General features: G+C 41.7%; 1 protein-coding gene across 1 annotated transcript in view; it reads left to right on the forward strand.

Annotated features, from left to right (window-relative positions):
• Nucleotides 1–9,408, forward strand: part of LOC139728207 (beta-ureidopropionase-like) — a 36,991-nt gene extending 27,583 nt beyond the window's left edge. Inside the window, exon 10 of the mRNA XM_071639168.1 lies at nt 9,251–9,408. Coding sequence (XP_071495269.1) covers nt 9,251–9,352 — 102 coding nt within the window. The 3' untranslated portion in view covers nt 9,353–9,408. The remainder of the gene's footprint in view (nt 1–9,250) is intronic.
• Nucleotides 9,409–16,226: the final 6,818 nt, after the last annotated feature.

Genomic DNA, 16,226 nt, shown 5'->3' on the forward strand with positions numbered 1-16,226 from the left:
GAACTAGAAATTGAGCAATACAAGTCATCCACTCGGAAGCCAGGTTGGCATTCGTTTTGCCGACTGCATGAACTGCATGAGCCTATCCAAAATAGTGACTACAGTAGTAGCATATAGACGGTACCACTTTCACTAGGGCGCCAGACAACTCGCCCTCGAGACAAGTCGCCCCGAAGACAGCTCGCCCTCATTTTTCGAGGGCGAGTTGTCTTGGGTCCGAGGGCGAGTTGTCCTAAGTGGTGAAGGCCAAGGCCGAAGGAATACTAGTGTACCCCGAATGATTGATTTAATCTCAGACAAAATAAAAGCTGCTTCAAAATAATTTTGCATTTATCTGCCTTAAATATATCAGAATGCACACAGTTTTGATTTTCTCCGATTAAAATCATTTTTAAAATGAAAATTATATGGCATTTTGTTATCGCATTTTCCCAGCCCTGAGATCGCAAGAATTGCCGAATCGTCCATGCCCGATCTGAGCCCGCCCCCTGATTCTCATCGGCAAACTGCAGTAAATTTTTCGATTTTGAATGCACCTAGCTCTTAAGTCTTAGACTTCATTTATGATTCAGGTTTCTTTTATTGATTAATGATGCTAGATAGTAGAATAAATTCGGTTTATATTTTACTGTCATCGTTTACTCAATAGAAGAAGTAGAGTCGATCTCGCCCTCGCCTCTTTTTCTCCGGCTAGCGCGACGTGCATTGTGGGCTGCATTGTGCTCCCGGTATGCCAGAGCTGAGCGTTGGGCGAGACTCCGGGGTAAACTTATCTCTGGCCTCCCGTTGGCCTTCCACTGCCGGCCGGGTTTAATGTTTTGCCGTCTTCACAATGTGAAGTTGAATTTGATATAGTTTTGATGATGAACTTGACTCCTATTCATATTATGTCTCCCCTGTGAGATTGTATCTTCTTCTTCTTTGCTTAATAAAGACAGTGAAATATTAATCGAATTCAAACTACCTATATCTAGCATCATTAATCAATAATACAAACCTGAATAATAAATGAAGTCTAAGAGGTGCATTCAAAGTTGAAAAATTTACTGCAATTTGCCGATGAGAATCAGGGGGCGAGCTCAAATTGGGCATGGACGATTCTAGCGAGCTCAGGGCTGGGAAAGTGCGATATTAAAACAAAATGCCATAATTTTCATTTTGAAAATCATTTTAATCAGAGAAAATAGAAACTGTGTGCATTCTTAAATTCAATTTAGGCAGATAAATGCAAAATCATTTTTAAGCAGCTTTTATTTTGTCTGAAATTAAATCAAACATTCGGGGTATAGACCGATTCGGGTTCGTTGAGGGCAGCAGACAAATTGTGGCACTGGGCGCTGCCATGAGCTCATTTTAAGGTGTCTCAGCCGACCCCCCCCCCCCTCTCCCCCACCCCATGGGCAACATGTTTATCGCGCACTTGTAACAAAGGTTCGCGCACTAAGCAAGCATTCGCGCACTCAGTACGAGACGCCCATTGGCTAAAACAACCATGCATCAGTTTTTCATTCCGTGCGCATGAGAGGGGTGGGGAGAGAGGAGGGGGGGGGGGTCGGCTGAGACACCGCAGTAATGGCGCTGCCCATGCCAAAAATACATATAGCGCGTCACAGAATTGGTCTATATTCCTTTGCCACTTGAGACAACTCGCCCTCGGACCCAAGACATGTCTCCGGGGAGGGGAGCGTTTTTTTTTAAGACGGCACAGATTGGGGCATGGCGCGTGTTAAACCTATGGGAAAAACGTTGGGTTAGGGTTTTTGGTTATGGTTATGGTTAGGGTTAGGGTTTGATGGTTAGGGTTAGGATTAGGATTAGGGTTAGGTTTAGGGATAGGGTCCCCGATAGATTTTTAGTTTCCCCAATCTGTGCCGTCTAAAAAAAACACGCCTCCGGGGCGACCTGTCTCGAGGGCAAGTTGTCCTGGATCCTTTCACTACTCGAAGCTTGCATGCCGGCAAAGCTGCGCTGCGATACGGTATGGTATGTAGCATGAGTCATGAACTGTATTAGTTTACGTTTAATGACCGTGCATGTGACTTGCAGTTACAGTCGGCAAAGCAAAGGCCGAAGCGATTGATTGTGAACCTTCTGATACATTGTACTAGTATGGAGTTAACTGCGACCAGCCCCAACACGCAGTGTTGGGGCTGCGCATTGTAGCAGACATGATCATGACAGGCGAAGTATAGCGCCTAAAAATCAATATGAAATCGCAAAAATTCTGCAATATGAAGACTTACAGGTGAAGATGTAATGTTGAAGACTGACTGCGTTCAACTTTTGGTTCTGGCAATAGTCCCTTTCTGCTCGGTTTGATGAGTTAAATGCGACTCGGTCGAGAAGAACTCGGGAGAACTACATCTTATACAGTCAATGGATTTGAGATTTGTGCGCATGCGCTGGCCGTCAAGTCGTGTAGCTTTGTGGCAAGGCCTTATCATACTGTTGGCAAACCCTCTCGCTGTATATTGCGTTGCTTTCTGGGTGGGTGCGCGCGCGCAGGCCTTGTCAGAAGGCTAAACGCATTGCGACTCCGCCAGCACATGAATATTTACGTGCGCAGTGTACTGCATACTGATTTCGAAAATGGTGAATGGGATGGGGAGCTAGGACTACGGACCCGTATATGGCCGTGAAAAAAACGTTTTTTCAAGATCATTGGACCAGTGTGAACAAGAACAAGGTGAACGAAGGGTATTAATTAGATAAGAATCTTATGTATACTATAAAAGTACGTTTTTTCCTCGTGATATTCGAAACTTACGGAGGTGCGAAAATCTGTGACAGACTGTGTATGTTTTTCAAGCTTACCGATATAGCACTCTATTGACTCAGGACGCTCCCACAGTGTGTAACTGTCTACGGAGCGTCCCGGGGTTAGTATGGAGTATACTTGGGTGACCCGCACCTCGCCATAGTTAATGCTTATGCATATTTGAATCACATTTCGTCACTGAAATTCTATGAAATCCCACTCATATACAGAAAAAATGCTGAAGATTCCAACTGAACCACAAGTTCATTGATCGGTACCGGACATTTTCAGCTATCGTCCTTAAACGCGAACGATGCGAAATAGTTGTGCGCTAAGGAAGCTAACGGAAGGGGCCCGCAACTCGCCACCCGCGCTCCCATAGACAAAGCACGTAAAAGACGTGTGCGAGTGACAGTGAAGCTCCCATACAAGCACGTAAAAGATGTGTGCGGGTGACCGTGATGATACTTCTAACAGTCAAAATACAAATTTCAAATTTCGCGAAAAATCTGCTCTTTTTTTACCACAGTTTGCTCGTTTGTGGTAATCCTGCCAAGTTTTTTAATGAACATAGTCCCAGGCATGAATTTTGCTCAGTGCGCTTGTAACAATTTTAATTGCAGGGTGGCGGTATTCGGGCCTCGAGGTGCGGGCACCTGCGTACTAGTACAGAGTGTCACTGTAGTAACAGACTGATGGAAGGAAAGGACTTGTATTTCACATTTCTGAAAAATCAGTGGTACCGGTGTGTGAAGCTGTTCATTGAAATTATATATTAAAAAGTTGTTCAAACTCACCAGAATCTCGCTCTCACTGTAGTGTAGCATCGACCGTTGACCGTGGAATCTGCATTTTGCATGGTTAAATGCGTCAATGTTTCATAGAGGTGTGTCACTTTTTGTGACGGAGGGTACGTAGCCCGACCATGCACCAGACGATGTAAGTACGCTGTGCGAATACGCCTGTCGCGCGCGACGTACGTACCTAGTGGGCTAGTACTGAAAGGTATGACGCACATTGGTAGGATCGATGACGCACCTACCTACCTGTCGTCTGCATGATCCCTGGGGCTTGGGGGTCAAGAGGTGCGTCATACAAATGACAGCTGCATTTAGAATAGGCACATGTATAGCTCAGTCATAGGGCTGTTTGGGTGTATCCATTGAAAGCCAAAGGGTCTGTTTCAGAAACAGTTTTGCACTTCACTATGAAGAGCTATTTCAAGCAAAACATGCTGCGAAGTCACACGGTATGTTGATTCGAGATATGAGTGGAAAAATGATACACAGTAGATCTATACTGCTGGGCTGCCTGCTGATGATTAGAAATTAAGTTCTGCAGAGTGTACTGCACTATAAGGGTGGGATTTCACGGAGCACGCGAACGATTTGCGAAGGCAAAATCCAGCATTCGTATTTTAGTCTGCAAAAGATCGCCAAACGAACGTGAGGGTTCGGAAGCGTCGTCAATTGTTCGTGAATGTCGTTTTTACTTCGGCGATGATTTCAAAAAAGTTTGAAATTTTTTGCGAACCTTTTCCGCACACTTGGTCGTGATTTGCTCGTGAATTGTTCTCGAAAGTGTCTTTAAAGCCTCGTCATATGCGCTTGCAGGGCCCCGTCTTATAAAGCCTTCAAATCAATCACAAGTCCCCAAATCAATCGCAACTTGCATTGCAGCTCACAAGAAACTTGTGATTGATTTCTATCACAAGTCTTTATAAGACAGGCCCCAGACCTTCGCAAGACGCGCGCGATGTTCGCAAAATGTTCGTGAAACCCCAAACAGACTCCCGAAACTTTGGAGAATGTCTCGCGTATGTTTATACGCGAAATCTGCGAAGTTTTTCCGATCATTTTACGACGTAATCGCAAACCCCTAACAAAAAAGTCCTGTGGTACTCCCTGTGGTACTTGTCGGTACCACACAATGTACCACACACTTGTAATGTTACCACAGGAACTGTGTGGTACTGTACCACAGGCTTGTAGGGTACTCCCTGTAGTACTTGTCAGTACCACACAATGTACCACATAAATAAATGTTACCACAGGAACTGTGTGGTACTGTTTAACAGGCTCATGTGGTACTCCCTGTGGTACTGGTTGGTACCACACAATGTACCACACAAATATATGTTAACACAGGAACTGTGTGATACTGTGTCACAGGCTCGTGTGGTACTCTGGGATGTAGGCCTACCACAGGGGAGTACCACAGGACATTACCACAGGAAAGTTCCACAGGACAATACAAGACAGTATACACACAAATTGTCCTGTGGTATTTTGGGATGTATACCACACAACAGTACCACAGGACAGTACCACATGAATTGTCCTGTGGTATTTTGGGACGTACCACAGGAGAGTACAACAGGAAAGTACCACAGGATAGTACCACAGGACAGTACCACACGACTTGTTCTGTGGTATTTTAGGACGTACCACAGGACAGTACCACAGGACAGTACCACAGGCAGTTCCACAGGAGAGTACCACAGGAAAGTACCACAGGATAGTACCACAGGACAGTACCTCACGACTTGTCCTGTGGTATTTTGGGACGTACCACAGGACAGTACCACAGGACAGTACCACAGGAAAGTACCACAGGATAGTACCACAGGACAGTACCACACGACTTGTCCTGTGGTATTTTGGGACGTACCACAGAGCAGTACCACAGGACAGTACCACAGGATAGTACCACAGGATAGTACCACAGGACAGTACCACAGGACAGTACCACACGACTTGTCCTGTGGTATTTTGGGACATACCACAGGACAGTACCACAGGGCAGTACCACAGGACGGTACCACAGGACAGTACCACAGGAAAGTACCACAGGATAGTACCACAGGAAAGTACCACACGACTTGTCCTGTGGTATTTTGGGACGTACCACAGGGCAGTACCACAGGACAGTACCACAGGACAGTACCACAGGACAGTACCACACGACTTGTCCTGTGGTATTTTGGGACATACCACAGGACAGTACCACAGGAATTGTCCTGTGGTATTTTGGGACATACCACAGGACAGTACCACAGGAATTGTCCTGTGGTATTTTGGGACATACCACAGGACAGTACCACAGGGCAGTACCACAGGACAGTACCACAGGACAGTACCACAGGAAAGTACCACAGGATAGTACCACAGGAAAGTACCACACGACTTGTCCTGTGGTATTTTGGGACGTACCACAGGACAGTATCACAGGACAGTACCACAGGATAGTACCACAGGACAGTACACACAGGACTACCACAGTACCACAGGACAGTACCACACGACTTGTCCTGTGGTATTTTGGGACATACCACAGGACAGTACCACAGGAATTGTCCTGTGGTATTTTGGGACATACCACAGGACAGTACCACAGGAATTGTCCTGTGGTATTTTGGGACATACCACAGGACAGTACCACAGGGCAGTACCACAGGACAGTACCACAGGACAGTACCACAGGAAAGTACCACAGGATAGTACCACAGGAAAGTACCACACGACACGTACCACAGGACAGTATCACAGGACAGTACCACAGGATAGTACCACAGGACAGTACCACAGGACAGTACCACACGACTTGTCCTGTGGTATTTTGGGACATACCACAGGACAGTACCACAGGAATTGTCCTGTGGTATTTTGGGACGTACCGCAGGACAGTACCACAGGGCAGTACCACAGGAAAGTACCACAGGACAGTACCTCACGACTTGTCCTGTGGTATTTTGGGACATACCACAGGACAGTACCACAGGGCAGTACCACAGGACAGTACCACAGGACAGTACCACAGGACAGTACCACAGGAAAGTACCACAGGATAGTACCACAGGACAGTACCACACGACTTGTCCTGTGGTATTTTGGGACGTACCACAGGGCAGTACCACACGACTTGTCCTGTGGTATTTTGGGACGTACCACAGGGCAGTACCACAGGACAGTACCACAGTACAGTACCACACGACTTGTCCTGTGGTATTTTGGGACGTACCACAGGACAGTACCACAGGACAGTACCACACGACTTGTCCTGTGGTATTTTGGGACGTACCACAGGGCAGTACCACAGGGCAGTACCACAGGACAATACCACAGGAAAGTACCACAGGATAGTACCACAGGACAGTACCACATGACTTGTCCTGTGGTATTTTGGGACATACCACAGGACAGTACCACACGAATTGTCCTGTGGAATTTAGGGATGTACCACAGGACAGTACCACACGAATTCCTGTGGTAATTTTTGATGTATACCACAGGAGAGTACCACAGGAACTGTCCAAAATCCCACAGGAAAATCATAATATGGTGCTATTCCACACAGAAGTACCACACAGCAAATTAAATTCGTAAGTACCACAGAAAAATGCTACAGGATATTCTTTTTTTTTTCTTAACATTTTATACCAGAGGACTATCACATCAGGAGAATATCAAACAGCAGTAGGCCTACCACACAGGAGTACCACACAGGAAAATTGTAAGGCAGAATCAACTGAAATTTATAACAAAAATACAAACAAACAAAAAAGCACATATAAATATTCCTCAATTAATTGATAGATGAGTTATGCTGTGAATTATAACAATTGATTTGCCATTACTTATCCTGTCCTATACTCCTACAGTATTACCTATTTAGTGAAAGTGCTGATGTAAAGCATGAGAAATTTCATAAGGACTTCTGTGGTACTCCTGTGGTACTCCTGTGGTACTCCTGTGGTACAAATTTTTACATAGCTCATGAATATTCATAAAAAGCACTCTAGATTTTAGAAAATACATATATGACTTAAAAAGTCAAAGTATTAATGATGGAACTTACTTTGAACTTTATGAAAGATTGTCTAATTATGTTATGTTATTCCCAATATCATAGATATTGTTATGAAAGTGTAATTTCATATCTTGATAATAAAGTATAATCGAGTTAGTAACCATGCCTTAATGCTTTACGGATAGACGGCCATATATATATGTACTGAGAGGGTCGATGGCTACCTAGGAATAGAATATGACTATATAGATCTATTATAGGACTAGATTGGCACTTGGCCATTAGACTCTCGTTTGAGGTTATATGTTAGGAGTAGGACAGGTTATTAAGTAGGGCCATGTTTGTCCTAAAATCCATCACTCACCTATCAGAAATATTCCTTGAAATGTGGCTAAAAGTCTCCCAGATTTTTTTTTCTCGATCTATCCTGTGTGGTACTCTCCTGTGGTACTATGGAAATGCTGTGTGGTACTGCCCTGTGGTAATGCTGTGTGGTAATGATCGACCTGTGGTACTGTCCTGTGGTACTGTCCCAAAATACCACAGGACAGTTCCTGTGGTACTGTTCTGTGGTACTAGTCCTGTGGTACTGCCCTGTGGTACGTCCCAAAATACCACAGGAATTCCTGTGGTACTGCCCTGTGGTACGTCCCAAAATACCACAGGAATTCCTGTGGTACTGTCCTGTGGTACTGTTCTGTGGTACCGGTCCTGTGGTACTTTCCTGTGGTACTGCCCTGTGGTACGTCCCAAAATACCACAGGAATTCCTGTGGTACTGTCCTGTGGTATGTCCCAAAATACCACAGGACAATTCCTGTGGTACTGTCCTGTGGTACTGTCCTGTGGTACTGTCCTGTGGTACCGTCCTGTGGTAATTACCACAGGAGTACCACAGGATTTTTTCGTAAGGGACTGTTCGCGTACCTTTTGAGACATTCTCGCGAACATTTGGCGCACGTTTGGGGATGTATGACCTATACATTTTCTACATATAAAAATCGTACCATACATCTACACATCAAACAATCATTAACAACTACAGTAACAAAAGAAATTAAAGACTATCAAAGAAAAAGACATGTTTGATATACAAAAAAAAAAATCGCAGAATACACTTAATATTAATCTAAAGTATGCAAAATTTCATTTGAACTGTATAATATAGAGATTATGTGTTGGAGGAACTGCAAAAAAAAGAATGAAATGCTTTACTAGTGGAGATAGGTCCTAGGAAAAAAAATGTAGGCAAGCACACGATAGAGAAATGAGAGAAAAACAAAGGAGAATAGAGGAACGAAAAAAAAAATCAACTTAAGACAGCTTCCACCTCTCCTTGGGTACATTTTCTCCCATGATTATTGAACATTTTTCGTTGTTCGCATTTCCGTCGCGTGTTCTTCGTGTACGTAACATGCTGTACTTTAGCAATGATACACACGACATTCGCACATACGTCGTGGAAACTTCGCGCAAATTGCGCAAGAATAGTTTTCAGCTTCATTGTCGGAACACATTCGGAGAAAAACTTTTCCGAACGTTGGATTTTGTCATTCGCGTCCTTCGCAAATCGTTCGCGTGCTCCGTGAAATCCCACCCTAAACCAGCTAGCAGGTTAGACCAGTGGTAATCAAACACGATGGATCTGTTACGGTAATTCTTCGATATTGCTTTATTTTTCCAGGAGTCCTTTCCTAATGAGTTTACATCTGGAGATGGAAAGAAAGGTAAGAAGATCAGCCAATTCATCACCAGGTGGTTTTATTCTACACTTAAAAATTTGTAATGCTGGGTACTTCAATACTTGTCTTGTTAACTTGGTCTATTAAACGCTACACAGGTTCAGAGAAGCACAAAAATATGTCGTAAGAAAGTCCTTTGCTCACAGTTTTCATCTTTGGTGTATATACTATAGAGATGATTGATTGGACACAAAGTATGAGAAAACATTTGATCGGTCAGGAATGTGCAAAGTGACTAGTATAAATGTTACATTAATGCATCATTAAAATCTGCATGCAACTTCCTAAATTGCCCTGTGTGTCCAGTTGGCAATTGATGGTCTATTAAACGTTAGAACAGTCGCGACTTTACAAACTAACCGCTGATGTGCATCAACAACCCATCAACAAGCATCGCATAACTGCATGAACTAGACTTGACCGAAAGATCGGTCTGTATCTGTCCGTCGGGGAATGTTCCGCGGAGACTGCGTCTGGCTTCACGGATCCCCTCCTAGGACAGCGTTTTAATAATCAGATTTCCAGGGTGGGTTGTTCTGCTCTAATTCTGGCCAAGGGTCCGCAAAGCCAGACTACGAGTTCTTGTCACTCAAAAAAAATCAGCTATTTTCCGTACACGTGCCCAATGAAATATAGTCCCCTCAAATTCCATCAGAGAAGCTTTCATCTTCCAACCAAAATGCAGTTTGTAGACAAATTCATACTCCATGTCTACAGCTATTCAGTTTTTTGCCAAACTACATCAATTGATTTTTGATTAATTTTTTTCTTCATTTACTTTGGTATCTTTGGTACGAATTTGTAAAGGGGTCTGGGACAGTCCATTTTATTTACAGGTATGAGCCCTATAATTTCGCTTTTCACGATATTAACCCCCTCAACGTCGAAAACTAGTATAGTTTAAGGTGGTTTTGTCCTGCAAAAGATTTTTCCTTCGGCAAAGGCCTTTGCCCGAACGGCGACTTTGTCGCCACGGAATCCAGTTGGCAAAGGGTCTGAAAACCATGCTATACCAATTTGCGTTTGTTTACAAGCAGAGCGCCGCTACGACAAAATATTTAAAGGTTTGAATTAAAAGCACGGCTGAGCCCGCCAGTCTAAACAGACAAAATTGCGGCCAGCAGAATTTTAAAAGTAATTGTAAATGTATTGGTGTGTGCATATTTCTCATTACTTCTGATTTTTGTTTATTTGTTTGCTTTCTTTTTTAATAGCTCACCATGACTTTGGACATTTCTATGGTAAGTTGATTTTGAGCTCTTGATTGCTAGCAAAGTGAAGCGCGGAAGCCTTCGGTAATGCTCAATACAACACAGATTTAAATCGCCGCTAAAATGCCACTAAATGCGACATTTTCACGGAGATGTAATGAACGTTGTGAGGGGCATATTCTCGTAGTAACAATGCAGAAACTCCATACCTTTTGTTGGCGGCAGTTTCCTAAATGATAAATGAAAGAGAAGTAGGTGCCGATGGTGAAGGTTCCGATTTCTTTTAGGCCTTTCCTGTTTCACTGTTGCAATAATAAGCCATCTCTGCATCGCAACAACGCGCGCCGTGTATTTGCTTTCTCGCCGTCTGCTCGACCACGTGGTAGGCCTATTGCATGCAGATGCGCGAGAAGCGATCGAGAACTTTCGGGACATCGTTGCACTTTCCTTTCTGGGTATACTGCGGTAGTTTGGCCGTGACATCAAAGAGATATCATACAAAAATGTAATGATGGTCATTATTCCGAAGGTTTGTTTCATCATAAAATGAAACGATTCATTACCGAGTATACTTCGAAGGTTTGTAATCGAAAACAACAACAACGAAAGTCGGTACTACAGATGAAAGTTAAAAAAAAAAAAACTGATTTCGTTCGGAGATTAACAAATATGTTTTTCTTAATCATTTTCCGATCAACGAACCTTCAGAAAGGAATCTATCATCTATCATCGTTATTGTTTCGGAATAACAAACCTTCAGAGTAAGAAAACTAACCGTTTTTGGGCCGTTGATTCCGAAATTATACTGGCAGAACGTTCGAAATAACAAAACTGATTTCGTTTGGATATAAACGAATATTATTTTCTCCTTCATCATTTTTCGATTAACGATCATTCATCAGAATTAAGAATGTAGAGTATTATTTTACCATTATTCTTTTCGGAGTAACGAACCCTCAGAGAACGAAAACTGTAACCGTTTTGGGGCCGTCGTTTTATTCCGTAATTATACTGGCAGAACGTTCGAAATAACAAAACTGATTTCGTTTGGAAATAACAGAACATTTCTTCTTTATCGTTTTCCGATTAACGATCGTTCAGAATTAAGAATCTAAAGTATTTTATCATCACTATTCTTTCGGAGTAACGAACCTTCAGAGTAAAAGAAAACTAACCGTTTTGGGGCCGTCGTTTTATTCCGTAATTATACTGGCAGAACGTTCGAAATAACAAAACTGATTTCGTTTGGAAATAAACGAACATTTCTTCTTTATCGTTTTCCGATTAACGATCGTTCAGAATTAAGAATCTAAAGTATTTTATCATCACTATTCTTTCGGAGTAACGAACCTTCAGAGTAAAAGAAAACTAACCGTTTTGGGGCCGTCGTTTTATTCCGTAATTATACTGGCAGAACGTTCGAAATAACAAAACTGATTTCGTTTGGAAATAAACGAACATTTCTTCTTTATCGTTTTCCGATTAACGATCGTTCAGAATTAAGAATCTAAAGTATTTTATCATCACTATTCTTTCGGAGTAACGAACCTTCAGAGTAAAAGAAAACTAACCGTTTTGGGGCCGTCGTTTTATTCCGTAATTATACTGGCAGAACGTTCGAAATAACAAAACTGATTTCGTTTGGAAATAAACATTTCTTCTTTATCGTTTTCCGATTAACGATCGTTCAGAATTAAGAATCTAAAGTATTTTATCATCACTATTCTTTCGGAGTAACGAACCTTCAGAGTAAAAGAAAACTAACCGCTTTGGGGCCGTCGTTTTATTCCGTAATTATACTGGCAGAACGTTCGAAATAACAAAACTGATTTCGTTTGGAAATAAACGAACATTTCTTCTTTATCGTTCTCCGATTAACGATCGTTCAGAATTAAGAATCTAAAGTATTTTATCATCACTATTCTTTCGGAGTAACGAACCTTCAGAGTATAGAAAACTAACCGTTTTGGGGCCGTCGTTTTATTCCGTAATTATACTGGCAGAACGTTCGAAATAACAAAACTGATTTCGTTTGGAAATAAACGAACATTTCTTCTTTATCGTTTTCCGATTAACGATCGTTCAGAATTAAGAATCTAAAGTATTTTATCATCACTATTCTTTCGGAGTAACGAACCTTCAGAGTAAAAGAAAACTAACCGTTTTGGGGCCGTCGTTTTATTCCGTAATTATACTGGCAGAACGTTCGAAATAACAAAACTGATTTCGTTTGGAAATAAACGAACATTTCTTCTTTATCGTTTTCCGATTAACGATCGTTCAGAATTAAGAATCTAAAGTATTTTATCATCACTATTCTTTCGGAGTAACGAACCTTCAGAGTATAAAAGAAAACTAACCGTTTTGGGGCCGTCGCTTTATTCTGAAATTTCACTGGTAGAATTCACGTTCGAAATAACAAAACTGATTTCGTTATGAAATGAACGGACATTTTTTCTTAATCATTTTTGGATTAACGAACCTTCAGAATAAAGAAGCTATATAGCATCATTTTATCATTAATCTGTCGGAGTATAAACGAACCCTCAGAGTAAGAAAACTGCAATTGTTTGGGGGCAGTCGTTTTATTCCGAAATTTCACTGGCAAAACGTTCGAAATGACGCACTGATTTCGTTTTAAAATTTACCGACATTTTTCTTTATGTAATTTTCGGTTAACGAACCTTCAGAATAAAGAATCTACAATGTATTTATTTTTATCATTGCTATTTCTGTCGGATTAACAGACCCTTAGAGTATACGAAAACACGCTGTTTTGTGCCGTCGTTTCATTCCGAAATTTCACTGGGTTTAACGTTCGAAATGACAACTGATTTCGTTTTGAAATTTACGAACATATTTTTTTCTTTATTATCTTTTTAACGAACCTTCAGAATATAGAATCTAGTACTATATTTCATTTCTATTTTTTTTTTCTGTCGGAGTAACGAACCCTCAGAGTAAGAAAACTGTTAGTGTTTCATTCCGAAATTTCACTGGCAGAACGTTCGAAACAACAAAACTAATTTTGTTTGGAAATTAACGGACATTGTTTCTTTATTATTGTCCGATTAACGAACCTTCAGAATAATAAGGAATGTAGTATTATTCTATTATTATTTCGGAACAAACCCTCAGAGTAAACCCGTTTGGGGCTTCGCTTTATTTAGAAATTTCATCGGCAGCGAACTGAACACAGGGTAACCAAACTGCTTTTGTGAATGTGAAAAACATTGTTAACTTTCACTAAATCAAGAACTGATCTGGAAAGAGAACAATTCACGTGTTCATGAAAATCAAAACTGCGTCACAATTATGATATGTATCATATAATAAACATGACTTTTTGTTTAGGCCGTCATTGCTAAAAAGAAGGACATTTCGCTCTCTCCCGTAAAAGAAAAAAAAAGAGAAAATGCTCGGCAGTTAAGCGCATGAAATGTCAAAATAATATTTTTTACATTTTATACTTGAACATCCAAACATTCTTTATTTTAGATTAAAAAAAATATTACAAATAGATAAAGAATGTATGGTTCTTCACGTCAAAACGTGGGCCTCTGCGTGCCGGTATCCACTATTAATTTTACGCGGGGAAAAGCGTAAATAGCTCCTTGAAGCAAGAACATGATAAAAAAATGAATAAACACAGACACACACTGATGCTGGTGTAGAGAAAAACAAAGACAGCTTGCTCAAAAGATGCTTCCTTCTTTCAGTTTATTTTCTCCCCAGTCATTCCTATCGTTCTAATCCCGTGAACCCCAGCCATGCACGGACAATGAACAAAACAGAATATTACCCACGCTGCAATAAAAAAAAATAAGAAAGAAACACGTGCTCGAAGCAAATTATCTACACTTTTCAAGTTGAACAAATTGATGTTCGTAATAAAGAATTAAAAAAAAAAAAACACGACCACAGGCAGTGGGGAAACTTGATATCATGGCTTGTGGAAATTTCCACGAAATTTCCACGAAAGCCAGGTGTCAGATAAAGGAATGCCGCGCTTACTGCCACCTTGCTTCAGTGGTCGTAAACAGCGTGTAAATAGCATGTAAACCAGCTGGGAACATTGATGAACATTTATTTTCTGCCCATGAAGGTCCCCTAACCCACCTGTTAACAAACCAAGCCAGAAGCACGAGGAGCATTACGTACGTTGAACTTGAAAGACCATTATGACAGAATTACTATAAATGTCGGCCCGGAGAAGGAAAATGGGTCACGAATGACGTTTACAAATCCGTGGAAAGTGAAAAGGCTCAAATAGAACGCATGGCTTTTAAAATAATAATAATAAAAAAATAACCCGCTGAAACTACCAAAAAAAAAAAAAAAAACAATTTGCATTTGCTTACTCCATCGCACGTTCTTTTTTCTTTTTCTCTTTTAACGAAAGATGGAGTTAATTTTCTCTCTGCGGCAATGCTTTGAACGCATCTAATTTTGCGTCATTGCCGATGGCCAGCTTCCTAAAGAATTGATACGAATCCTTTCAAATATACGACACAAAGTCTAAAAATCTTGGATCCTGGCGGTGAATTCCGGTGGTATTATAAATCCTGCTCACTATCAAAAATTTAATCATCTGTTCCTTGCGCCATTTTACCTACCAACTGTTCCTGAAAATTTCATCCTAATCTGTTCCCAAATGTTCGCTTATTTTGCGAATAGAGAGACAGACAGGCAGATAAACGAACAAACAAACCAAAGCAGCAAAAAACAAAAAACAAACAAAAAAAAACAATAAAAAAAAACATTTGGCGGAGGGGGCCATGCATTTCATATCGTTTGTTTTTGCGTAACCCGACAACAAGCGTGACAACAAGCGAGCACGTGTCAGCCTTCCGATCAGCCTCCCTCGGCCTCCGACCCTCTTTCCGTCCTCTCTTCTCAGTTGTCTCCCTCTCACAATATAGACCGGGGGCCCAGAGCATTTATTCAGCTGAAAAGGGTCACACTTTTTGATGGTCTCATCATGTAAGGATGTGGTCAAGGGTCAATAAAATGAATTGCTGGCAAGTCACATCCTGTACCGTAAGCCTAGGGACCACAAAAAGGGACCCCGAAAAATGGATTTATTCAGCCGAAGGGGGTCACGGACAAAAGTTGGTGGATATTGTTCCTTTGGGTGTACTTATCATGAAAACAGCAATGCCAGCTATTTTATCCTGTACGGGGCCCCAGACAGTAGCCCCAAAGGGCCCCAGAAATATGGTGTTATTCAGCTGAAAAGGGTCACGGCTAATTTCTTTTGCAATGGAAGTAGTTCCCATCAGAGATATCCAAAACACCAATGCCAGCTATTTTATCCTGTACGGGGCCCTAGACAGTAGCCCCAAAGGGCCCCACCCCCCATAGGCCTACGTATAAACACACACAAACATTGATTTTATTCAATTAAAAAGATTCAGGGCTAATTTCTTTTGCAATGGAAGGAGTACCAATCAGAGATATCCAAAACACCAAAGCCCAGCTATTTTATCCTGCACGGGGCCCCAGACAGTAGCCCCAAAGTGCCCCACCCCCTATAAGCCCTACGTACAAACACGCACACACACACACATTTACTTTATTCAGCTGATAAGAGTAACGGCTAATTTCATTTGCAATGGAAGAAGTACCCATCAGAGACATACAAAACACCAAAGCCAGTTATTTTGTCCTGTACGGGGCCCTAGACAGTAGCCCCAAAGTGCCCCCC

The sequence above is a fragment of the Diadema antillarum genome, unplaced genomic scaffold, assembly GCF_040938485.1.
Source record: "Diadema antillarum isolate AM-2024a unplaced genomic scaffold, OU_Dant_1.0 seq00000169_RagTag, whole genome shotgun sequence".
NCBI lineage: Eukaryota > Metazoa > Echinodermata > Echinoidea > Diadematoida > Diadematidae > Diadema > Diadema antillarum.